Here is a 27,191-nt window from a genome sequence, read left to right on the forward strand (position 1 = left end):
ATTGCCTTGGGGAGATAAGGTGTTTACTTATATTAAATAGTAGTATTAAACTTACCTTGTGTTTTCACTCTCACTTAAGTCCCTCTCCCTTTGCCATCAATCCAAAATCAGCTGAGCTGCAACATTATACAGACAGGTAATAATCAATATAATCACAAGGACACAATATGGCTCTGCTAAAAACACTCACTCTTACACGCACTAAAGTTAAATGTGTCTAATATTTAACTGCCTCCACCCCCGCATACAATCCCGTTTAGAAGCCCCTCTTCTCTAATTCAACAACGTTGGACGAAATGACATTAAGAGAACGGAATTTACAATTAAAAGGCTGTTCAACGTGTGTTGCTAACTTGCTTCGGTATCCTAGCTTAATCTGTTATCTGTAAACGTTCCCTAAATCTACTAATTTAGGGATAATCCACTGACATCCTTTAATACACATGTTAATTTGAATCAGATGTACTGATAATATCCGCAATATAAATCTTTAAACTTCTTCTTACCTTTAAAAGTCCGTCACGAACGGTCTATTATGCTGCAACTCTATAGCTCTGCTAGCCTTGGCGCTAACTTCCGGGGAACGATTGAGAGGCTCCACGATCCGCCATTGCTGTAAAAAAATGGTCCATTGGAGTGAACGGAGATGACATAACTCTCAGTCTATATGGCGCTGGTAAGGCTGTGAGCCGAAGTAAAAACAATAAGTGTGGCTTGATATTGAGTAAGAAAAAGGTTTATAACGCTGTGAGCATGGGTCTGCGGAGAGCATTTCTCCGCGATTCCAACTTAGCAGTCCGAAAAACGTTTACCCATTTAAACAGTCGTGGTAGATACCTTGTTTGTTTTAAACATCATAAATACACAAACAACAATGGTTGTTGTACAGGTTGTGTAGCCGAATCTCCCGCTGGTCCAAACAAAGTAGGAACAGCATCGTTCTTCAGTGCCCTACGCTGTACATATCCGGCATGAATCGCTGAAAGGTTTTGGGAAGCTTTGTTTCGTGAAAGGCTGGCAGAGGGTGTGGCCTCTGGGTATCTCACGTCACATTACCCAGAAAAAAATGAGAAATCTCCAACGAGGCGTTTTGGTGAGGTCAAAGTTTTAGAGTTTTACTCGCTACAGGGTGTACTTTGAGGGTTTTTGACTCTGCAGACCGTTTACATGCATAAAAACCTTCATAACACATAAGGGGACGGGTAATAACCAGAAAAGCATTACATGGGACCTTTAACTTACAATTGCCAAACATATTTAGGTTATGATTGATGTTCAGTCCTTCTAAAGCAGGGGTGTCAAACTCAAGGCCCGTAAGAGCTTGCAAAGAATATGAAAAGTTGGTTACATGCTGCTTTACAGAAGCACGTTGTCCATAAACTACTAGTCCCACAATGCATCTCATTAATTGATTATTTGCCCTAGACTTCTGCTTTCAGACGTAGATAATTATGAAGTTATTACCCTATCCAATAATAATCCAATGCAGAGGCAATAATGTAATATATTTCATGATTTATATATATTATATATCTATATATGTATATATATATATTATATATATATAGTCTTAACCGGTCCTTTGAGTGCAACCTTAATGCTAATGTGGCCCACGATGAAATTGAGTTTGACACCCCTGTTCTAAAGGATACTCCCCGTCAGCCAAGTGTTTTTAGCTGCTATATCTCACATTTTTCCTAAAACTGTAATATATAGTATGAACCATTGATTACAAGGTGTGTGCCAAATTAAATTGAGAAGAAGTATATTTAGATGTGTTTCATGCTAAATACATGTCACATTTTAATTACGCAGGCATTTATTTTAAACTTTGGGCAGGTAAATGCCACAAAACATTTTCTGTTCAATTTTTCTAAATCCGGCTATACTCAACCTTTATCAGTAATATATATCTTTGAATTCCCCAGAATCTTATTACCATAGCATTACAGCCAGTAGAAAAAAGAAGCAGACACAGCGTACTTTACAGATGATTGATTTCAAATGTCCAGACAGCAGCCAGTTTACTACAAACACTGTTGGACATCTGTTATATATTTGTTTAAGATGTTCTGTGGTAATGCCAGAACACAGTGTACAAAGAAAATATTTTTCAGTAAAACTGTCGCTGCATATATAGACCTTCAAGATGACATGCAACTGACAGCTCTGATCATGTATTGCTACACTTACTTAGACTAACATCTGAACAATAACAGAATAAGCTGTTCAGATACTATGCTCTTGGTAAAGCATTTACTGTTTTTTAATGGAGACAATGAAGACGGATGGGTTGCAGCAAATAACTGACAGCTCTTCATGATAAGTTTGTAGATAATGTTCAGTAGGTATTTAGTATACATCATTACATATGGCAGTAATTGTAAATGTAATGGTATACACTGGAAATTACAGTATTATATCTCTTAGCCAAAAATAAACCAAAACAGTTTAAGCTGAAGCTGAAGCTGCTGTGAGAGGTGGGGTCCATAAACTGGAGAGCAATAGTCTATTAGGATTTAATAAGCAAACAGAGTCAATAATTAAGGGTTTATTTTTCTATTTATGTGAACAGAAATATAGTATTTAGTGTGATATAATAACTGGACTTGCATGTTTTCCTGGCCTTTTATAAATGCATATATAATTAGCTGTGCCGTAGCCCTGAACAAGAATGAAAGAAGGCTAAACTTCTATGTTTAGTGTTGGATGGTCGTGTGTCTGAGATGCAGGTTCCCACCCGGCTCTGCATCACTTCATACCAAACTTAGAGTTTTAGAAGGGTGAATTCATGGATATATAATCAGTGATAGATCTTTAAGCCTCCCAAACGAGGCAGCCTTCTCCCACCTACAACAGCCTCATACGTGTGAGATACTGCAGAGGTTCCAAGAGGTCTCTTTGTCAAAATGCTTACACTCTTTGTCAGGGACGTGCACAGACATGTGGAGGGGCTATTGCTCTAAACTGGAAAAAGGTCCTGCCCCAAAAAAAAAACATAAGACCTTTTGAAAATTCTAACTTGTTTTTAATGTAAAAGGTTCATAAAATAAAACACTATCATTGCAAGTGACACTCAGTTGACTTTTATGTCCTACTGCTAAATTCGTCATTCAGGCACATTTTTTGTTTTGCGGTCCATATCTCATTAAAATATATATATATAATATATGTTAGTAACTATTAAAGAAAAAATGGGGACAATCCTGTTCTAATGTAGTTTGCCCTTTGTAACTGCTGTGCAGGCATAGTCTACTGATAAAATAGGGCTTCTATAATTACTTTAAATAAACTCACTAATTAATTAAACCAGTTCAATACGCATTATTCTTATTCTTATCATTCTTTGTGAGCGCAGTGACAGTTTGAGTGAATGTTTTTCCCATTTGGACTGGTTTCTTTGGGTTTTTCTACATTTTAAAATCAAAGAATAATTGGGCCAGGGCACAAAAAGGCAATACTCTTATAATAATGGCACACCAGCCTATGAAATATGTTTTGGTTTATTTGTGAAAATGGCTGTTATGTGGATTTTGGTAAATGTGAAAAAATGTTCTACAGAATGTTTTCCCAAATAAGGCATAACATACAAAACAGGCGGAGGCAGCGGCCATTATAAAATCAGTTGGCATGGCAGCCTATTAGATTTTAAACACTAAAACCCTTTAATTATCACATTATTGAAAACCTGGATAGACTGACTGACAGGCTTGGATTTTCGTCATTTTAGGGGCAAGGCCATTTGGCCTTTGGTGTCACACATTTTTTCAGCGTGCAAAGGCCACATGCCAGGGCACAAAGGCCATTGAGGAACAAATTAGGATTTGGAGCTTACAAATAAATAACTTCACTTTCTAATGACAAAAAACAAATCACTTTTTTAATATCAATAATCGTATCATCATATAGGCCTATGCCTCCTTAGTATTACCGTATATAAAATGAAATACTTTACTTTGAATAATTAGTGTTTGGTATGTTTTCCATCTACTACTTCTCCCATTCACAAATCCGAAATGAAATCTAAAAATCAAAAATTCTATTTATATGTAACAAATATATTCCATTTCAGAGCAGAAGAAACAGCCTTCAAAGGTCAAACTCTGCACATACATCATTCAGCAGTGCACAGCAGGGTGGGATTTTCACGGCGGCCATGACGGCCATGGCCGTCATAGCCCCTCGGTCTGGCCGTTATGCCCCACAAATAATTGTACGTCCTACCATGGCCTTTGGGCCCCTCACACTGTTAAAAGTTGCTTTAAAAGCGTCAGAACAGTGGTTTCTGAACTGAATTATGCTGCGTTCACAACGGACGCGATGCGAATATTCGCATTGCTCTAACCGCTGGAGTTTCACCCCGGCTGTCAGCTGTGTTTACTCAAACAGGACGCGCCGGAGAGGGGGGCGGGGCTTATATCCATGTAAATACTGTGGTGGAAACCAACTACGACCAAATTAACCTATGTTACCGTGATTGAATTGTAATACACGTTTCAAAAATGATGCCGAAGTAACTAAATACTGATAACGGTTAGTAAAAACCATGCTTTAATGCTTTGACAAGTGTGCAGACCAGACGGCTTAGAGTAGACGACAGAGTACAGCTACTTGCAATGGGCCTGGTCTACAAGATCCACTACACCTCTATGGTACCCATGTACATGTCAAAATTCTTCCCAAAGGTCAAGGAATACCATGATCATAACACCAGAGGGAGCTCCACAAATCATGTGAAACCCAGATTTGGCACAAAAAAGGGGGAATACACGTTTCGCAATTATGCCACATCAAGGTGGAACGCTCTTCCCACAACTGTAAAGGAAAGTAAAACTATACTTACCTTCAAAACCTCTCTTAAAGAGCACCTTCGGGGGAGAGCATTGCAAAACTGGCCCCGGTAATGGTACAAATCTCAACCTGTCGTTCAATGGACAGCTTCCCCCCCCCCCCCCGCCATCTATGTATATACTCGCATTTTAGACTCTGTTACTAACTGTATATCTGTAGACTTGGTATGTCTTAAATGTCCGGTTAGGATGTATTAGAACGAAATCTAAAATGAAAATTGTAAACAAGCAATCTGTATGTAAAAAAAACCACCTGTATGTAAATTGTAAATAAGCCATCTGTATGTCAAATATGTCTTATATGTCTTAAATGACATGATGAATTGGAAATGGGGGACCCTGATGTAAACAAGACGAAAGTCTTTCTCTGGTCTGCATCCCCTTAACAATTGTATGTTTTGAGCTGTACTGTACTGTACCCAATATACAAGCTGTTAATAAACTTTTCAATCAATCAATCAATCAAACGGCATGCAAAATCTTTTAAAATGCGCGTTTTGTGAATGGAGATTGGATCGATCAGGCTAAACTAACGTTGTAGCTGCTCCGTCCACACTCACAACAACGTCCTAAAGACAGAATTAAAGCAGCGACTGTATTCGTCATGACAGAGACAGTCTGTGGTTTGTACTTGTTTAACTTTTGTCCAGTTTCTGAACAGATATGGGGAGCTGTGAGTGTGAGGAGTTGATTAAAGACAACACACACACACACAACACACACACACACACACACACACACACACACACACACACACACACACACACACCCACACACACACACACACCACACACACACACACACACACACACACACACACACACACACACACACACACACACACACACACACACACTTTTGCATTTCAAAGTATTGCTTGTTCATGCAGTTGGATTATTTATTCCTTTTCTGAGGACCAAGATGGCCCTGACAGTTGCCCTCTGCATTGTCTCAGAAAGATCATGGCATAAGAGCTGCAACACATTCCAACCAGGCTTGTGGGCTAGCATAGCTATTTCGAGGATTATGTAAGCAATTGCTAAGGCTTGGTTAGGCCTCTGTTTGTGAGATCTTTGTATGTTTTGCAGCGTATTGTGTCATTTTTAAACCACCGACAGTGACTCCTGTCATCCATTCTCCTAACCTGGGCCTTACGCTTTGTGTCTTGAGAAGAAAGCAATCAACTTGTACTCCCTTGGGTGCTTACAGTGGCTTCACCCCATCAAACAAGCCATTTACTCCTGTACTTATAAACAGGATAATTTGTTGTACATCTGCTCTCTATAATTGAGGTCGAGGTCAAACTAAAATATCTCAGCAACCACTGGATGTATTGCCATAAACAGGGGCGGACTGGGAGGAAAAAGTGGCCCTGGGATTAATTGACAGACAGGCCCACTTAATGCGCGGCATGTATCGGCCGGCCGGCAACGAAAGTATGTTATGTTACTTAACAAAAAACCCTATGCATTTAATGTTATTTTGGTCCATTATTCATATAGTAATCACATTACCTGAGCCCTTGAGTTGCCTAGAGCAAAAATAGTTACAGCATATATTTAGTGATTTTAATGTTAACAGATCATTGATGCAATAACATTTGGACCCAATTTGCCTGACTTGACGCATGGAATAAAACATGGGCGTAGGAATTATCCTCAATGTGGGTGAGACAATTTAACAGGGGGTGTGGGCAGGTGGTGGACCTCACCTCCTCTAGGGGGGTCCTGGGGCATGCTCCCCCGGGAAGAGATTTTTAAATGTTGAAGTTAAATGCATCAATCTGGTGCACTTTGAGAGCAAAATTAGGCACTAAATCTATGGATACATCTCTCAACACCCATATGAACAGATTTACTTTTTCTTTCAACATTTATTTGAACAGCAAGTGGAGGCAAAAGTGACTGCACCCAAAACAATAAACCTGCTAGCTAACTAGCCTAAACTCAGTAACAGAATGTGGGCAACACGTTCTTCTCCACAGCCGCGCGACCTCTGAGTCAGACGTCACTTCCCCCTTTTCTATCCTACGGGTACAGCCACTCCCCCTGAACTCCGTTTCCCTGCCAACCCCCACCCCCCTCCCTATGCAAGCCCCTCCCTCTGAACCCAGGGCTTGCTACAATACTGTATACTGTACTGTATACACAAACTATACAAAAACGCCTTTACGCTTTGGAGCTTGTTTATCCATCTGTAAGCAACTGCCAGTTAGGTCTCTCAGTCACTCACTCCTGATCGTTCACTGCACAGTGACAGCTGCTACGGGCCTGATGTGTGAAAGTGAAACTATCTGATAGAATCTGTTATATGATATGTTCTATCTACCTGATGATAGCCTATCAAAACGGCCCAGCCCAGCCCAGTGGGGTGTGGGCCACACCCCTCCAGGGAGTGGTTGGAACACTTACAAATGTGGGCCGGTAGGATTTTGGCCCTCCGGCCCACGCACAGCACCGGCCCACCGGGAAAACTCCCGGTATATAAACATTTGTTAAGATATCCATCATGGCTGGTGGATGAGTATTATTGAATTTGGTGAGCCCCAGACTTTACTCGTAGCATCGCAATGAGGTTGAAAGCTTTGGTTTTTTAAGTAAAATGTGTGTAAAAAATTAAAATGTTGGATTGGATGGATTTCCATGTTTGTACCATTGTTAATTTTGGCATGTATTTTAGATGTAGTCTTTAGCAAAGAGAGAGCGAGAGAGAGTGACAGAGAAAGATGGTTAGGTTAGAAAAGGTTAGAAAAATAAAGAGGGATTCCTCTAAAGTTTTCACTTTTGAATCTTGCCCTGTTTCGTCATCAATATTGCATTTTAATATTGTTCTCGTTGTGTAAGAACATGAAAAGAAAATTACGTTTTTGGTTAAAAAAAAGATTTCATGTTAGCATTAAAGCATTTTTTATTGTAAGCATGTTAAATACAGCCCTAATGAGTCGCTAGTCAGACTAGATTTGTATGCCTCAAACAGACTGACATTATCTTTGTTATAAATTCCAATGGAGCCAGTCACTCGGCACAGCAGGGTTACATAAATGTAGGGTTTCTGGTGAAAGAATGCGTTGTTTGGCAAAAATGGTCAGGCACTGTGTTTGCCAAATTAATATTAGTATCTCAAGCTAGACCTCTTGGATCACATTTCCATGTCCCATTAGTACCATGAACAGATTCCCCATCACTGTATCCCCCTGCCCTGATGAAACCCAGCTGGCTTTGGTCTCATCTCTGCGTAGTCTTGTTCGTTGGTAGCTGAGAGTCCTGGCCTCCCATGTATAAAGATGACTGCAGTGTTACGTGTCACAGCAATGCTGACAGTAATCACAGTTTATGGAGTACATTTGCTACAGGCTATCACTCACTTGGTACATAGGAAGAAGTACAATGCTAAACTAAAGCTTGCCCTTATTTATTACTGTACGCACCTTTGCTATTTTGAGTGCATAAGCGCATTCACACTGAGAAGTATGGCAAATTGCAGAGCATGATGAGTTTTGGATGGTGCACTTATTTTAGTCAAACAGTTTAATGTGGAATGCTTGACACTTTTCACCCTCAACAATGGCTTTCTTGGCTAAATCACTGAAGTTATTCAAGCAACAGCCGTGGTGGTTGCTCCAGTAAACACTGCACTTTACAAATAAACGAAGAGGTGAGACACAGCACATCAAAACTTGTTTGTCCCCTGATTGTGTGTTTTTGGTGAAATCTGCTCCAACTCGTACCACAAACATACTATGAAAAGTTATATTGAAAAGTATAAATAATATAAGGTCTTACAGTGGCAATGAATCTATTCTGACCCTCACGCGTACAACCAAACACAGACACAGTTTGCACAGACAAACATGCTGACATAACGGCTGAGTTTTTACTTCCAATTTACCATTAATATGACTTGTGTTTTACATAGCCTGGATCTCATAAGCGGTCGACATTTTTGCTCAAAGGTCAACTGTAATGTCTGTACTTCTATATGCTGCTTTTGCATGCTACATCTTATAGTGATGAGTTTTCTGATCCATGAGTTGTTCCTTGATCTTCACACACAAAGACTTCCAGATAGTATAGCAGCAGTTTCACACTCCCACCTGTGAGACTTTCTCTTTTCCTCAGTCAACACTCACACAGATGTGTAATACTCTACATTCAAAAGGACATGTGTTTCCTTTTAAAGAAACCTGAACAACACTGTCAGGAGTCTTGCATCCTATTTTTCAGATCACACATGTGAAAATCTGCCACATTCATAGCTGTCGCAGTAGCATTACTAGTTGTTTGACCCACACCTGAAGGGCTGGAGGCTAGATGGTGATCTAGTTTGGGGCTCTTAGGAGGGGACCTGGGGCTAGATCCTTATTTAAGGTGGAGCGGTGAAGCATCTATAGGAAATACTGAAATGGCAGCTAAAAGCATAACAGAAGAGAACAGACTGATTACTGAATTTAACAAGATGATTGGTTCACTGATGTCAGGGTGAAAGCGGATAAGTTGAAGTAAATAAGTAAAAAAACAAGCTAAGCCCCATGACAGCCGGTTGGTTTGACGTTGCAGGATGTTTATAAAAAGAAAGAAAGCTCTACCGGAGTAGAGTATTGCCGTATGCAACAACATAATTATAGTATTAAAGGTCCCATGTCATGGCCATTTCTACTGATCATATTTCCATTGTTGAGGTTTACTAGAATAGATTTATATTGTGCAATTTTCCAAACTCACATTGGTTTCTCAAACAGCATCTCTGTATAGTATGAGTATTCACTCTGTCCTAAACGGCTTGTTGGAGCTCCTGCCCCCTCTCCCTGGGAGCCCAGTGTGCTCTTTGGTCGGAACGTTGCGAGGCTCGTTGCGAGGCTCGTTGCGAGGCTCGTTGCGAGGCTCGTTGCGAGGCTCGTTGCGAGGCTCGTTGCTGCTCGCCGCTGCTGCGAGGAGCGGACAGGCTTCCGGGTCGGCGATACAGAGAGAACAAGCGAAACTCATCCTGAGCACACACAAACACTCACAGCCGAAGTAAAAACAATAAGTGTGGCTTGATATTGAGTAAGAAAAAGGTTTATAACGCTGTGAGAATGGGTCTGCGGAGAGCATTTCTCCGCCATCCCAACTCGTCTATTCCCTGTTGTGTGAGGTGCTCCGCGGATTGGTCCATTTGGGCCAATCCGGTCATTTGTTGTTGATTTGGGTGTTCACACGTCACAGAACCCAGGAAGTAAACAATGGAAAAAGAGAAATCTCCAACGAGGCGTTCTGGGGCAGCATAGACAGGTCTTCTCTGTGTTAGAGTTTTACTCCCTACAGGGTGTACTTTGAGGGTTTGTGACTCTGCAGACCCTTTACATGCAGAAAAACCTTCATAACACACAAGGGGACGGGTAATACCCGGAAAAGCATGACATGGGCCCTTTAATAAAGAATGTCAGGCAATTTTCTAAATATTCTAGTTTGACTCAATTGGTGGTTGATTTAATCGCACTGGAAGTTTGACACGTGTCTGTGGTTTACCAGGACGTTTTAACATAAGGTAAATTATAAAGTGTAAAAAAACACAGCCGTTGCTTGAAAAACGCTAATAATGTCCAGAAAAACGAAAGGCAATGTCTGAATGGTCATATGACCTCTGTTGAGGATCAGTAGTAAAGGCAATACAATAATATTACATCGTTAACACCTTTAAGAAGAGGTTGGGGTATTTGCTGTCAATTTTTTATTACCTTGTTACTACTAGACTTCAGAGGTGCCGGGAGATATGTTTACCCAAGAATGGTAATGTCAGTTGATTGGTCCTCCACTTTGGTAAAAACTGAAATATCTCAACAGATCATTGGATGGATTTGCTGTCCAAATGTCATTCTCCTGGTTGAGATTAAAAATGATATATCTCAGGGAATAATTTTTGTAAATGAATAGAATAAAACCCAGATTATTACCTATAATTCCTGGCAATAAAATGTTCAGGAAAATTGATATGACACGAGACCATAGACGTTTATATTGTGGTTTTGTTCTTAGTTTTAGAACTGTTACACCTGTAGTACTTTAACTGTATTATTTTTACACACATGGTTGGGACATCCCTGAAAGGGCCATGTGAAAAGAGTATACATGACTGGTAATGCAGTTCATCTCATTATTTGTTCTGGTTTCCGTAGGCCTGTTTCTGCTATCGCCTGTTATGATGGCCCCAACACCAGCCAGCATGTGCACAGCCTTGAAGACACTCAACGGTAGCCTCAGCAACAGGCGGCGGTACATGGTGAGAGAGTGATGACACATTTGCAAGCATGTCTCAGTCAATATGGAGGCAAGCTAGCTAATTTGACCCTCAAATAAACACATGATTTGGTTTATTCTAGAGGTAATCTTTTAGAACCTTTCTCTACTTCTAATTTGAGGTTCTTTTGTATGTCCCCAGACAAAAAGATAACAATAATTAATGATAATGATAACGATTAGACATTTTCCACAAAAAGGGAAACCTTGGTTTTCTGTATCAATTAACCTTAAAAGGGGCACTTCAGAAACATTGGGCTTATGCGAGAGACACATTTCTACAGGACAGGTTGCAGAGATAGCTTTAGTTTGAGTCCTTCCATACAGGTTCCAAAAACACTTGTACCTTTAATTCCCATAATGCAACTCGAAAGTATATTTTGTATACCTACTCTGACTTGTAAATGGCCATGTCTTAAAAATTATTCTTTGCACAGGTCTCTTTTTAGAAATGAAGTCAAAGCCCAAGTTAATCATAATCAAAGGACATCAGTATGATTTACCTTGACAAAGGTCGAGTAGAGCAGCAAAGCACATTATAGAACTGTTATCACAAGCTGAGAAGTACTCCAAGTTACAAATAAACTGGTGTGTAACTTTAGTTGAGCTATCCTTAATCGTCATTCTAAGTTTATGACTGCTCTTACGACAATTGGACCACTAAATGAATCAGTACTATCCCTTTATCCATCATGCACAATATCTTGAATGCTGTCTGACATACTTTTAGCAACATTCTCATTAATGATTTTCCAGCACCAACCACAAGTTTATATGTGTACATCTGCTAACTCCAAACATAAATGTAACAACCAAATTCCTGAAAGACAAACAAAGTTTACAGCTCTCTGATTGATGAAAGACACATGCTAATGAATCTCTCCTTTTCCATGTATTACAGAAGCACAACTTCCCCATCAACTACACCATCAGGGTCCATTATGAGGAAGTCTTCAAACTGTCAAACATTAACAGAATGGTAAAAGTCACAATTCTTGTTCTTGATTCAGTGACTTATTTAACTTTCCTGCCAGAGGACTTGGCTCAGGAGATTCCTCAGATGAAGCTTGGCATGTGTCTTACAAGCCAACATGTCAACCTACTCGGTTTTTTCAAGGCTTTGTCCATTCTCTCCCGCTGTCCCAATTAAATATTTTCCCCTAAATATTTTCTAAGAAAATTAAATAAAACTTGGCTGCCACTAAGATGTATTTGTTTGCTCCCGTAAAGTAGTTTGTTGAACATTAACTGTTCCATCTAGAGACATTAAGTCTTTCAAATAAAGATCAGCAGCCAATAAAAGGGGAATAAGAAGAAATACAAAACAAATACTACACTGAAGTGCTGAATCTATAAGACCTTTTGTGTTTTATATATTGCGCTTGCAGGAATTTACACAGTATTTCACTTTCAACCTGGCATATGATTTTGACTTCCCTATATATGTCCAAAAATCTCCTTAACTGAAAAATGTGTATGTTCCTGTAAGTGTCTGACCTTGACTGTGCTGACTTGATAGTTGTTTTCACATTACTCTTCTGAAAGGGGAGACATATACCCCTGAAGGGCTAGATATATCAAAACTTGGTGCCGTTAAGCTTTTTGCATTTCTCTTGTAATAAACTACTTATTACTAACTAATTACAATTCAGTGTATCATCAAAATGATTTTGGATTATCTTCGGTTAAAATTGTTACATAATTATGTTTAACATGATTCTTACACTTCTCTCCTCTGCTGGTCCATCAGAGGTTACATGTGGAGGGATTGGATGAGCTAGTTCTCCAGAGGTTGTGGTTCCAGGTCAACCGAGGCGTTTTAAAAAAGGTAGGAATATTGTCTCCTTAAAGATGCAATTTGTTAAATTTGTCCAAAACCCATGATCATACCATATGCAATTATGTGGTAATGAATGTGTGTAACACAAAGCATGTGTTATCAGTGATATCAATGATGTTTGCCGGGAAACACAACACAAAAAAAGTAAACACAGGGTGCATTTTGTATAACTCACATTGTATGGCAATGATTTGGAACCTGCACATCTCTTTACTGCCAACTTTTCCATTTCAAACAAAGTTTAGAATTGAGAAGACAGTTGAATCCGGTATATGCTGCCTTTAAGTTTATTGTCTTAAAATAAACACGTTTATATTTTTCTCAGATCATCCGGGTTATGCCAGAGAGACATCCTTCACGTCAATACACCACTGAGTTGGAAAGGCGCTTCAGGGATGCGGAAGGCGTGTTTGTACAGTCACATCCGGCTGAGGTAAGCCAGAGTTCATGAATGTGTACCACAGTTGTACCTCTTCAAACTAAGCAATTAAGCCAGTAAGTGAATTTCCCTCAGACTGTAAGATATTTGACAGGAGATGGTTGTCACATTGATCCTATTTATCAATACTGGGAATGAATGTGATCATTCAATCATTGGGAAATGTGGCTTCTATTGATGGTACAACAAGATTTCAGTTAAGCTCAAAGTTTAGTAAATTCTTTGATCTGACAGGAAAGTGCATATGAAAGACATCTTAAATTATTCTTTTGGAATAGGTCCTGCGACTGTTCACTATATTTGGTGAACGGTCCATGTACTCATTTCAAGAAAAATCCTGTAATAAAGTTTCCCTTGAATGCTGACAGTTCTTTCCTGGTGTTTTATCAACATCGGTTATTCCATGTCCTCTTTGACCTCACACTTTGGACTTGGATTTTTCGATAATTAAAATGAATGCATACCGTTGTCCTTTAACAGTCATTTTCCACATACTCAGTATTTTCTGTTGAAGTACATAGTTGGGTCTAACGGACTTTCATTCAAACAAATTCAGGGAAAATACAAAGTACCTCGCTCACAATTCCTCCGATTAAGTTAAACAAGCTAACATTGGAGAACATTGGCTCTTTGTAATAGAGAAAACACTTAGACAATCTGAGAACAATCTTTCTACCAAGAGAAAACAGGACATTTAACATGAGGAAGACATTAATGTGGAGACAAGGTCGCAGACTTGTGTAAGGATACATTCTGACTCGTATAAATTGAAACACTAGCTCTTACAGTTCATACTTAAACTTAATTGAGCAAACTGAATACTATGCATTCAGAAATGTCCTTGTGTTGATGCAAGAGATCTAAGGGATCCTTTCTGCCTATGCTATAGTGTTGTTTAAAACATACCCTTTGCTGGGAGGAAATATGTTCCCTTATTACATTAAGCTTAGAAAGCAATTATTTACCTACTCCACATCGCTGTCACTTTAAATGTTGCCGATTGCTATCATAAGAGATACAATTATCTGGTATTTATGGCCGCAATGTTTATGTATTGCTGTCAAAGGACCCTGAAGTCATCTGCCATTACTAATATGCTGTATACAGTGAATGTTCTTTGTTTGGGGTAGACTAGCCCAGGAAGTGACCCATTACCATGTAATGCTGATTCAATGTCCCCATTGCTAGCAAACATATTAATACGTTCATTCTTACCCTAACCCTGTTTGTCCTAGAGTTTCCCACGTATACCCAGGGGGCAAAGTCATTTTACAGACATGGAATGTTGTAAAAGGTTGTCCACCAGAAATGATATCTAGGACCTTCAAGGATCACAACCTGGGTGGACAACCCGGTTAACTAGCTACTGGAAAGCTACAGTGAGGGTCCAAACAATTCAACCCATATATGAAAAAAAGTCACAAATTCTGTCTGGATCAGATGCCATCATTCTCTTTCTGATTGAATATCTCTGAGACAGTTCATGGTAAAGACAAACTGAACCAACCTATTGAAAGAGCAGAAAATAAGCTTTCAGGTGATGCCTTGATTAAGCCTGTTCTCAATAAGGTCACTAGATGGCGCTGTGCCTTTTTTGTCTCTCCAAAGCAAAATCCATGTCAAGCAATGCACTTGTGGTCCTCTGGATTGTTTGCTGTGTTCAAAATGGGTAAATATACTTAAAAGATTATTTCTATATAACATATCGAAGGGTTTACATTAATATACACAAGGTTTGCTGCCGATGCTAAGTTGAATTGATTCAATGTTTACAGATTTTCAGTTTACGGTCTGGAAAGCTAAAGGCAGCGTAATTCAAAATGGCCGCCACTTTCTTTGCAAAACCCTTTAATTGAAGGTTTTCTATGTTATAGGACAAGGCAAACTGAGTTACATTTATCTGGAAGTTAACTTAATGTCAAATCAATACCCTTTTATTATTTGTGCAAATCAATGTCTTTGTTTTTGTGAACAATATCCTATTTGATCATGAAATAAACAAAATTCCTCGTGGCAAAACATTTATTTCACATACTCTCTTCTTAGTTATTAACTACAAATAAACAGATATGATCAGAAGTTGAACACAAAATAGCTAACAGCACAAAGTTAGAAGGTCATGCAGCAGGTTGAAACGGATGGTGTTTACATCCCAGAGACCATGATGAAAAACAGCGAGATCCTCCATGTGTTTGCTATGGACAATCTGGACTGGAAGAAGAAGACACTGGAGGGTGGGAGTTTGAATGCCACCACTGCAATCATAATTGAAAACCAAAAGATTGTGCGGGTCCAGGAGGGTGCCAGACTCCCCACTTCTACCTCGGACAGAAAGAAGACTCTCTCAGATGTTACTGATCTACCTGCTCCCATGTGACACGTCTCAGCTAAAGACAGGCAGAGGTCCAGGTCACTTGAGCATATTGAGAAGCTAGAGAGTCTGGATACTTCCTCAGATGGCAAAGCTGAAGACCTGTTACTTATGTGGCATCTTGCAAGAATGGTTACAACTTCAGAATGGCTGGTGGCTCCTCCAGATGCAGAAGCAGGACTGCCTGGCTTTTCTGCCTTCTGTGCAGACCTCCACCCACACAGACCGGCCAGTATCATTGGCTATCTTCCTCTCATCCCAGCATCTCTAACTGATCCTGCTGTCCTGAAAGAAGAAATTAAATAGCTGATCAAGACATCGCATGCACTGGGAGACAAGTATACCATTATCATTGGAGATCAGGCTACATATGAACTCGCAGTTGCCATCAGAGACAAGCACAGAGATGAGTTCTGCAATGTAGTCCTGCTGCTGGGGGGATTTCACCAAGCTCATGATGTGGGGGAAACTTCTGTGTAGCAATGCAGTGGGAGTCACCGAAGATTACACACCTTGGAGTCCACAAACACCGAGAAGGAAGTGTTCCAGCGTTCTCACAAAAATAAACCATTTGTGACCGAGAGTTGCCCGGTCATAAAATGGGAACAACAACATATGGCTGAAGCAGCCCCTTTCCTTAAGGGAGATAACAGACATCAGGGTTGGTCATAAACGTCAAAGGGCAAAAAGGATAGATATCTAGGAGTCCAGGAGAATTATTCCCTAACACATGAAGGCTGTTTGCAAGATCATCAGGGATGCAGGTGCAGAGGATATTCTTGTTGCAGCTGGTCTGTTTCAGGAAGGGACTGCCAGAAGATGTTTGGTGAGAAGGCTGACCACTACCACTTTTTTTCCTTGTACGATGTGAGGGTCTAAGGACCTGCCCCTCTGGAGAGAGTGAGAGGTTTTTGTTTTGTTTTCTGTTGTTGTCGAATAAACATGATAGGCCTAAGCCCACAATTAGTATTGTAGCGTCTCGCTGCGGGAAACACACCGGAAGTCAGCGCTGTCATCTGCCCCCAGTAACGTGACTTTGTTTACAATCTTACGGCTGGAAGCAAAGGAAAGCCCTCCGAGTCTGGCCTCATATGCAAGCCCGCCTTAACCAGCCATCAGGCCCTGGGGCTGATAGGTTTTGTAGCCCCCCTATTTAAACAACAAATCAAAGTCATTTATAGCCTCGGCAGGCTCTGTGATCGCACTTCTCCACTCTGCATTATGCGCGCCTGGTCCTCGCCTCCAGATGAGTGACGTATCGGGCCTCCCTCATGTATTTGTCCGGTTGCCGTTGGCTCCCCTCCCCTCCACGTAGCAAGTCCTCGTCGTCCTCTCCATCTCCTCCAACAGATAATGTCCCTCCTGTCTGTTCTTCCTCTCCCACTATCAGAACCAGACGGCCTACTTGGCACCGAGGCCCCGCGGCCGGCACCGCTGCCGCTCGGTACAGAACTAATCTGTCCTTCCTCCTCATCCTAGCCTACAGGTTTAAAATAACCTGTAGGCTTCGGCATTTTTTGTAATGGCTGCTTGTCTCGAAACTCCTTTTCCCTCAACAATTTCCTTTTCCGAGCGCCACTCTCAAACTTTTTCTTCTCCAACATTTTCTCCTAAACAACCTTCATCTGTCACTCAATCACTCGCAATTTGAATAAGTCACATGTGAAACATATTCTCATTCTGATTGGCTGTTAAGTGGTGCCCACTGACTGTTACATCATTTTTGAGAAAAATCTCTGGAATCCATCGATCTGATTGATTAGCGGAGCAAATGATCAAAATACTACGGAGGGAAGATATTTTCGTTTGGATTACTGGTCTGGGGGAAGCTCACGAGTGTGTGTGTGTGTGTGTGTGTGTGTGTGTGTGTGTGTGTGTGTGTGTGTGTGTGTGTGTGTGTATACAGTAGGTGTGTGTGTGTTTGTGTATTTTTGCGTTTGTGTGCATTGTGTTTGTTTCCCGGGGAAAACACTCACGAGAAACACCGGCTGTTGTTATGCCTGCAGTGACGTTAAGTTACTCCGTTCTCTGCTTGTAATTATGCCGTTACAAGCTTCAAAGCTGTATTTATCATCTGAATTTGCCGAAACAAGTTTAATATTCTGAAAGCCATGAAAGTCTGCTAACAAAGCAAACCTGCTGAGCTTCCTTTGTGAGAAGTGGTGTGCGGATGAACAACTGGAACCTGGTCTTGGCCCAACTCATCTCTACCTGGGTGGTGGATTCAAAGAAGAGACTGTGGTGCTCACAGCATGGTCTGTTATGGATGTTCCTGCTCTTGAATCAACACAGCATGAGGCTGACACTAGGATCTTCCTCCACACTCTCTACAGTGTCCAGAATGAGGGAGTTGACAGAGTTGTCGTATATGCCAATCACACAGACATCATTACCACATGCCTGTACTATGGTGCAACGCACCTCAGTGATCTAACAGAGCTGTGGGTGAGAACAGGCCAGAATGCATATACCTGCCTATACATGAAATGGTTGTGGCACTGGGACCTTCACAGTGTTGTGCCAAGCCCTTCATCCACAGTCTGAGTGGTAGAGATACCACTAGTTATCCATATTTCACTGGCAAGAGGGTATGGTTCAAGAGCAGCATGAGTCTGGACATACCTGCACTTGAAGAGTTTGGTGAGAACCCCGCCGATGCCATAACAGATGACCTCCTCAATCAGGCATGAGACCTCACCATAACTGTATACATCCAAAGCTGATCACTTTGAGGGTTCTGATCTGGGCAAACTGAGAGCATACAAGTTCCTGAACAACAAATTGATGCTCCTAAAGCTACTACCCCCAACAGAGAATGCATTTTTGTTGCACCTGAAAAGAACGCACACATCGCCAAGCCATAAATCACAGAATTTGGATGGTCTCGACAATGGATAGTTCCGGTACCATCTACAAAGCCAGCTTGGCCTGTGTCGATGAACAAGACAATCTCATGTGGCTGTCAGAATAAGGCAGTTCCATGCTACATAGGGTGCCGTTGCCAAGGACAGGCAACAAAATGCAGAAGGATACACACTGCCACACTTGAGAGCAGTGACAGCAGCTGTGAATCAGAAAATGAATAGATAGCAAAAAGCTTTCTGGGACACTACCATGAATACCACCATGTGTACATTGAAAACATTTGTACTGTATATTCAGTGTAGGTTACTTTTCTCCCTTTTCTTCTTAAAAAATTCACATTTTTCTAGTTCTGGGCCATGTGAATGATTGTTTTGTGTTCAACTTCTGATCATATCTGTTGATTTTTAGTTCATAACTAAGAAGAGAGTATGTGAAATAATAGGATAATAGGATATTGTTCACAAAAACAAAGACATTGATTTGCACAAATAATAAAAGGGTATTGATTTGACATTAAGTTTAACTTAATGTCAACTTCCAGATAAATGTAACTAAGTTTGCCTTGTCCTATAACATAGAAAACCTTCAATTAAAGGGTTTTGCAAAGAAAGTGGCGGCCATTTTGAATTACGCTGCCTTTAGCTTTCCAGACTGTAAACTGAAAAATCTGTAAACATTGAATCAATTCAACTTAGCATCGGCAGCAAACCTTGTGTATATTAATGTAAACCCTTCGATATGTTATATAGAAATAATCTTTTAAGTATATTTACCCATTTTGAACACAGCAAACAATCCAGAGGACCACAAGTGCATTGCTTGACATGGATTTTGCGAACAGGCTTAATCAAGGCATCACCTGAAAGCTTATTTTCTGCTCTTTCAATAGGTTGGCTCAGTTTGTCTTTACCATGAACTGTCAGAGATATTCAATCAGAAAGAGAATGATGGCATCTGATCCAGACAGAATTTGTGACTTTTGTTCATATAGGGGTTGCATTGTTTGGACCCTCACTGTAGCTTTCCAGTAGCTAGTTGACCGGGTTGTCCACCCAGGTTGTGATCCTTGAAGGTCCTATATATAGTTAAGAATGTCACAAGGCTCAGGACCCAAACGCACAACACCAGAAACAGATCAGGATTAACAAGGTCTTTTAATGAAGGTCAAAACACAAAACGCTCACTTGGAGGATCAAAACTCTAAACAAAAACATCTACATAAAAAATGAAACCAAAAGAGTCTATCAAAAATATACTTAACACGATCAAGGAATGAATGGCAGGCTTGACGAGACAAGACGAACTGGCACAGGACAAAGGGAGACGCAGACTATATACACACTAGGTAAGGGGACACAGGTAGCAATAATTAAGGGAGGGGCTGACAATCACACTGGAGGGAAAAACACACAAGGGCAGGAATGCTCTGAAACGAGAGGGAAAGGTTACTACAAAATAAAACAGGAAATCACAAGGCAAAAGACAAAAGGACTGAACTAAATAAATTAACTTGACACAAATGTCTAGACACCACAGTACCCCCTCCGTACCCCCTCCGGACGGCCCAGAGAGTTCAGGATGGCTCTTGTAAAAATCCTTTATCAGGTTCTGGTCCACTATGAAGCTAGATGGGATCCATTCCCGCTCTTCCGGTCCATAACCCTCCCAGTCCACTAAAAACTGCTGACCCCTTCCTCGTTTTCTGACATTCAGCAGATGCTTGACGGTGTAGACCAGACCTCCGTCAATGATCCTGGGAGGAGGGGGGGGCTTGGAAGCGGGAACCATCTTGCTTTCCTTGACCAGCTTGAGTTTGCTTACATGGAATGTTGGATGGACTCTGAGTGATCTAGGCAGGCGCAAACTAACAGACACAGAGTTAATACACTTTGACACAGTGAATGGGCCTACACATCTTGGTGCCAGCTTCCTAGAGGCTACGTTCAGGGGCAAGTCTCTGGTGGATAACCACACTTTCTGACCCGGTCTGTAAACAGGTGCAGGACGGCGATGCCGATCAGCCGCTTTCTTCATGCGGGCCGAAGTCCTCAGGAGGACCCGACGTGCTGAAGTCCAAATACCATGACAGCGCCTGACCAGTGCGTGTGCCGAGGGAACCATGACTTCTTTCTCTGTCTCGGAGAACATGGGAGTTTGGTAACCGTAGATGCACTGTAACAGGGTCAAACCGGTGGCAGAGGTAGGCAATGAGTTGTGGGCGTATTCTACCCACGTGAGGTGTTTACTCCAAGAAGCGGGGTTTTGGGACACCAGGCACCGGAGGCAGGTTTCCAGTTCTTGATTAAGTCTCTCCGTTTGTCCATTTGATTGGGGATGGTAGCCAGAAGAGAGGCTGGCAGAGGCCCCGATGAGGCTGCAAAACTCCCTCCAGAAACGGGAGACAAACTGAGGGCCCCGGTCCGACATGATGTCCCTGGGAAAGCCGTGGAGACGAAAAACATGGTGCAACAAAACTTCAGCCGTTTCTTTGGCCGATGGCAGTTTAGGCAAAGCAATAAAATGTGTCATTTTAGAGAATCTATCCACCACCGTGAGGACGGTGGTGTTACCTTTGGATTCTGGCAGTCCGGTGACAAAATCCACTGAGATGTCGGACCAGGGCCGACTGGGGATAGGCAGCGGCCTGAGCAGACCCATCTGGGGCCTGGAAGAGGTTTTATTCCTGGTGCAGATGGTGCAGGCGGTCACATACTCCTTGACATCCTTTTCCATAGATGTCCACCAGAACCGTTGCTTGATGAAGTACATGGTTTTTTTAACCCCAGGATGGCAGGTGAGCAGCGAGGTGTGAGCCCATTGAATGACCTTAGGACGCACAGATTGAGGAACAAACAACCTATTTGGGGGGCAACCCCTAGGTGTCGGGCTCTCACCGTTAGCTCGTTTCACCTCCGTTTCTATTGGCCAAGTTACCGCTCCAACCACACCGTTTAGTGGAAGGATGGGCTTTGGTTCCTTGGCCGAGGGTTCAGGATCAAAAACACGAGAAAGTGCATCTGGCTTGGCATTTTGTGAACCGGGTCTAAATTACAAGGAAAAGTTAAACGGGTGAAGAACAAAGCCCATCTTGCCTGACGTGACTTCAGTCTCTTAGCTTTTTGGATGTACTCAAGATTTTTATGATCCGTCCAGACTATAAATGGTTGCTCTGACCCCTCCAGAAAGTGTCTCCATTCCTCAAGCGCTGTTTTAACTGCCAAAAGTTCTCTGTTGCCTACATCATAGTTGCGTTCAGCAGGTGTTAACTTACATGACAGAAATGCACATGGGGGAAGTTTGCTGTCCTTGGCTGAACGTTGTGACAACACAGCCCCAACTCCATCATTGGATGCATTCACCTCCACCACAAACTGCCGTAGTGGATCAGGAGTGATGAGAACAGGAGCAGAGGTAAACAGTCTTTTCAATTCCTGGAAAGCTTTGTCGGCCTGTAGAGTCCACAAAAACTGAACATGGGTTGAGGTGAGTGAGTGGAGAGGCGCAGCTATGGAGCTAAAATGTCTTATGAAGCGTCTGTAGAAGTTAGCAAAACCGAGAAATTGCTGTACCTTCTTCCTGTTGGTGGGTGTGGGCCAATTTGCAACAGCACTGACCTTGCTTGGATCCATCTTGACCTGGTCCGGAGCAATGATGAAGCCCAGGAATGAGACAGAGGTCTTGTGAAAATCACATTTCTCAGCCTTCACGAATAGTTGGTTTTCCAGAAGGCGTTGGAGGACCTGGCGGACATGCTGAACATGGGACTCTTCATCAGGAGAGAATATCAATATATGATCCAGGTAGACAAACACAAAATGATTCAAATATTGTCTGAGCACGTCATTCACAAGAGCCTGAAATACAGCAGGAGCATTAGTTAGCCCAAATGGCATTACTAAGTATTCATAGTGGCCACTGGGGGTATTGAATCCAGTCTTCCATTCGTCCCCCTCCCTTATCCTGACCAAGTGATAGGCATTCCTCAAGTCAAGTTTAGTGAAGATCTTAGCTCCTTTTAACAGTTCAAAAGCAGTGGAAATGAGGGGGAGAGGGTACCTGTTCTTTACAGTTATATCATTCAGGGGAGAGTAGTCTATGCAGGGTCGGAGGGATCCGTCTTTTTTACCCACGAAGAATCCGGCGCCAGCAGGAGATGAGATGAGTCAATGTAATCCGTCATAGATTGTCTTTCAGGACCAGACATTGAGTATAGACGTCCCTTGGGAATGGGGGCACCCGGTAGTAAGTCAATTGCACAGTCATAAGGTCGATGAGGAGGCAACGTAGAGGCCCGAGTCTTACTGAAAACCTCCCTCAGGTTGTGGTAACAGGAGGGAACATTGGGCAGGTCTGGTAAGTCAGAGGAATGGTCATGAGTTACTTCCTTAGTCTCTACCTCACTACCTGAAGTAACCCTTCCTACAGACAGCCCTTCAACTTCTCCTGGTGAAACCAAACATGTGTGATTACATTCTCTTCCCCAATCCTTCACCCTACCAGAACGCCAGTCAATGTGAGGATTATGTCTTTTCAACCATGGGAAGCCTAAAATCATAGGATGTTGGGCGGAGTCGAATACATGGAATGTCATGAATTCTGTGTGGTTGTGATTTATGATAACCTGGACGGGTTCTGTGTGGTGAGTGACTTGAAACAATGATCTTCCATCAAGGGCGCTGGCATTTAAAGTTTGAGCTAAGGGCATGGTGACAATGTTCAAGCTTTTAGCAAGATTCCAGTCCATAAAACTTTCGTCTGCTCCTGAATCAATGAGAACATTCTGTGTTAAGGTCTGCTTACCAAAAAGGAGTCAGCGTACGAGGAGAGTAGTCAGAAGTTAGTCGGCTCACCAGCACCCTCCTCTTGCCTGGGGAGACCCGTCTTTTAGTGAGCAAGCGGCCATCAGGTGTCCACGATGCCCGCAGTAGAAACACAGGCCCTGGCGGAGGCGCCGTTCACGCTCCTCCAGTGAAAGTCTTGCTCGGCCAAGTTGCATGGGTTCCTCTGATGTGGTCGATGGCGTTGTCAAAGGAGGCTTGATCCAGACTCCTGAAGAAGAATCCTCCCCCATCCGGCTGCCACGAGGAGGCCCCCTGGAGCTTGGTGAACAAACTGCAGGATGTTCTCTTTCTTTTTGTCTATCCCATAGTCTATTATCTATTCATATGGCCAGATCAATCACAGAGTCTAAATCTTCTGGAAGATCTAATGGGGCTAAGTGATCTTTGACAAGGCCTGAAAGTCCATTTACAAAGGCGTCCAGCAAAGCCAGATCATTCCAGCCACTGTCTGCTGCTATTGTCCTAAACTCTATGGCATAATCAGACACTCTTTGATTTCTTTGCTTGAGTTGAACTAGAGCTTTAGCCGCTTCTCTCCCTGGTGCTGTACGATCAAAAATCTTTTTCAGGAAATCAGTAAACAGTCTTAGTGATCTGCAAAGGGGAGAGTCTCTGGCCCATTCTGCTGTAGCCCAGGCTGCTGCTCTACCAGTCAAGTGTGTTCTCATGAAAGCTATCCTAGACTGGTCTGTTGGAAAAGCAGAAGGCTGATGTTGATAATGCAGGTCGCATTGGACTAAAAAAGGACGACAGTCACCTGAGTCACCGGAGAATTTCTCTGGAGATGTGAGACGAGAGCATGAAGAAGGAGTAGGTCCTTTGATCACAGGATTCACAGCCTCAGGCAGGCTGTGGCGCAGCAGCGGAAAAAGTTTGAGATCCAGCTTCCAGGTGAGCAAGGACACGGACAAGTTGATTACTTGGCTCTTCACAGATGTTTGGAAGCTTTCTTGACGACCACTCAAGTCTCTCACTCCCTGGTCAATTGATTTCAGCTGATCGTCATGCTGAGACAAAAGCGTGCCTTGTGAGCGCAGAGCTGCTCTGAACCTGTCTGGGTCGGCTGGGTCCATTCTTTGGCCAGTTCGTACTGTTAAGAATGTCACAAGGCTCAGGACCCAAACGCACAACACCAGAAACAGATCAGGATTAACAAGGTCTTTTAATGAAGGTCAAAACACAAAACGCTCACTTGGAGGATCAAAACTCTAAACAAAAACATCTACATCAAAAATGAAACCAAAAGAGTCTATCAAAAATATACTTAACACGATCAAGGAATGACGGGCAGGCTTGATGAGACAAGACGAACTAGCACAGGACAAAGGGAGACGCAGACTATATATACACACTAGGTAAGGGGACACAGGTGGCAACAATTAAGGGAGGGGCTGACAATCACACTGGAGGGAAAAACACACAAGGGCAGGAATGCTCTGAAACGAGAGGGAAAGGTACTACAAAATAAAACAGGAAATCACAAGACAAGGCAAAAGACAAAAGGACTGAACTAAATAAATTAACTTAACACAAATGTCTAGACACCACAGATATCATTTCTGGTGGACAACCTTTTACAACATTCCATGTCTGATTTCCTAAAAAAATTGGGTTTTGCCCCCTGGGTAGTACTTATAATAAGCATACAAATAGTAGTGATTGTAAACCCTGTTGGAGAAAACAAATCCAGGGGGGTGGTAATATACTGTAACAAATGTAATGTGAACGAAATAAGTGAAATACGAAAAGACTGTAAGGGTCAGAGGATATTTGACTGGAGTTGGTTGTCACATTGATTTTATTTATCAATATTGAGAATGAATGCAATCATTCAATCATTGGTAATTGAAATCAGCTTCTACCTGTATTTACTGTCCACCAAAAGTTCAGTGAAAATGAATGCAACACACTCTTTGATCTTGTTGACCAATCTGTGCAGGTATTTTATCTAAAGTCTATTTTTCCATTACGATTCTTGTGTCCTCTTGAAACTCTGTGTTAAACACTGTTGGCCCAGTGGTAGCAGTTGTAAAAAAAACTCTTCCTGGACAACTTTCTTTATGGCAGACATGGAAGGTTTCTCATTTCTCTAATTCCCCTCCTCAACTCCCCTCCTCGACTCCTATCCTCGTGTCTTAGTCCCGCCCAAAGGAGATGTGAGCAGAGGAGTCGAGGAGGGGAACCGAGGAGAGAGGAGGGGAAGCAGCAGGCGTTTAGAGAAATTAGAAATCCTCTCCTCTGAGCGGTCATTTTAAAGAGAGGCTTAATTTAATTACGCAGTGTGAGATAGTATTTCTTAAGAGGTATTGGATGGATACATACTTCAAATGAAGCTACTGACTCACGCTTCTGTCTCTGTGTGCCCAGGTGTTCCAGCAGGAGCTTCCAGAGTCTATCCAGGACACTTGGGATCATTTAACAGAAGAGCCTAGCAGAGTGCCCGAGTCCAGTTGGAGATCTGCTTCCCCGAAGTCTCTCCTGGACAACCTCTGCCACACCATGCACTGCCTCTTCAGTGAGTGCTTTGCCAGCACAGAAACAAAGCAGGACTGTGAGTATTTAAAGAAAACCCTCCAGTGGCACAGGATGTAACCAAGAAAAAAAAATTAAAAACATGTTATTTTCCTAATTAGAGAGAAACACAAGCAGCACATGCTTTGTAAGAACAATTAAAATAAAATACTTCCCTACAGGACATGGTATTATGTTAGATACCTGATGGCAAAGGGTCCATCAACATTTGTGTTCCTCTTAAATTTGGGTTAGTCAAGGGCAACTGAAGCCATGATCTGCCTCTCATTTGTTATTGGTTCCTTTGTAACAGTAAAATATATCTGGCAATGAGATTGCTCAATTCAATATAATTTTTTTTTGTTAGGAGGTCAGAGTTTTAAAAAAACCCCTCCCAATATGAATTAAGTTCTGAGCTATTGAAAAATATGACTTCCTTATAGCAGGAAGTGCCATGTGTGAGAGTCTGTGTCAAGGAGTGAACTCTGAGGCATGAACTCAATTGCACGACTCAAACTCAGACTCGGATAGTGTTTCAAAATAAAGACTTTACTGGGATTTGCACAGTAATGAAAACAAGGAAAACAAAAACACTCTTTAGAGGAAAACTAGAACAGTGATCAATAACATAGATCCGTGAGATGTCCGTGAGGTAAGCAGGAACGTAGGTCATAGAGAGACAACGAACTGACAATGAACAGGAGGGAGCGAACACAATATATACACAGGTAAAGGGGACACAGGTGGAAACAATCAGGGCGGGGAAAACAATCAAGGACGCAGGAGACAGAAGGGGGCGGGGAGCGTGGAGGCCTGAAATGAGAGGGAGAATTAATTAAGGGAATAAACATAAAGCACAGGACAAAGGGACATGACAAAACTAACATAAAGAATAAACTTTCACTATAAGTTTCTTGGACATGACAGTCTGCATCTTCAACATCTAGATGTATTACTGAAAGCCCAGATTTGTAACTTTGAGCATGCATGAGTATTTAAAGTTCCCAGGGGACAAAATCTTACCCCTGGTAAGCCTGTAAATTTATGGTATGCCATACCACGAGTAAAAGATAATGTAGGGCCTATGTCAATGGCCGCCTATTCAACTACATCCCCAGCTTCTGCCCCCATTTAGTTTGAATAGTTCCACCATCTTTTTTTGTTGATGAGCTTTGTTTATTGCTTTTTCACAGACAGTAATG

The 27,191-nt window shown here is 41.9% G+C and overlaps 1 protein-coding gene across 2 annotated transcripts in view; it reads left to right on the top strand.

Moving 5' to 3' along the window:
• il34 (interleukin 34) overlaps positions 1 to 27,191 on the top strand; it is a 54,569-nt gene that overhangs the window by 23,481 nt on the left and 3,897 nt on the right. For both annotated transcript variants that reach the window (XM_034236007.1, XM_034236017.1), the window contains 5 exons: positions 11,002 to 11,105; positions 12,024 to 12,101; positions 12,873 to 12,950; positions 13,288 to 13,395; positions 25,846 to 26,029. In XM_034236007.1, coding sequence (XP_034091898.1) covers positions 11,002 to 11,105; positions 12,024 to 12,101; positions 12,873 to 12,950; positions 13,288 to 13,395; positions 25,846 to 26,029 — 552 coding nt within the window. The remainder of the gene's footprint in view (positions 1 to 11,001; positions 11,106 to 12,023; positions 12,102 to 12,872; positions 12,951 to 13,287; positions 13,396 to 25,845; positions 26,030 to 27,191) is intronic.

Source organism: Gymnodraco acuticeps, unplaced genomic scaffold (genome assembly GCF_902827175.1).
Source record: "Gymnodraco acuticeps unplaced genomic scaffold, fGymAcu1.1, whole genome shotgun sequence".
In the NCBI taxonomy this organism is placed as follows: domain Eukaryota; kingdom Metazoa; phylum Chordata; class Actinopteri; order Perciformes; family Bathydraconidae; genus Gymnodraco; species Gymnodraco acuticeps.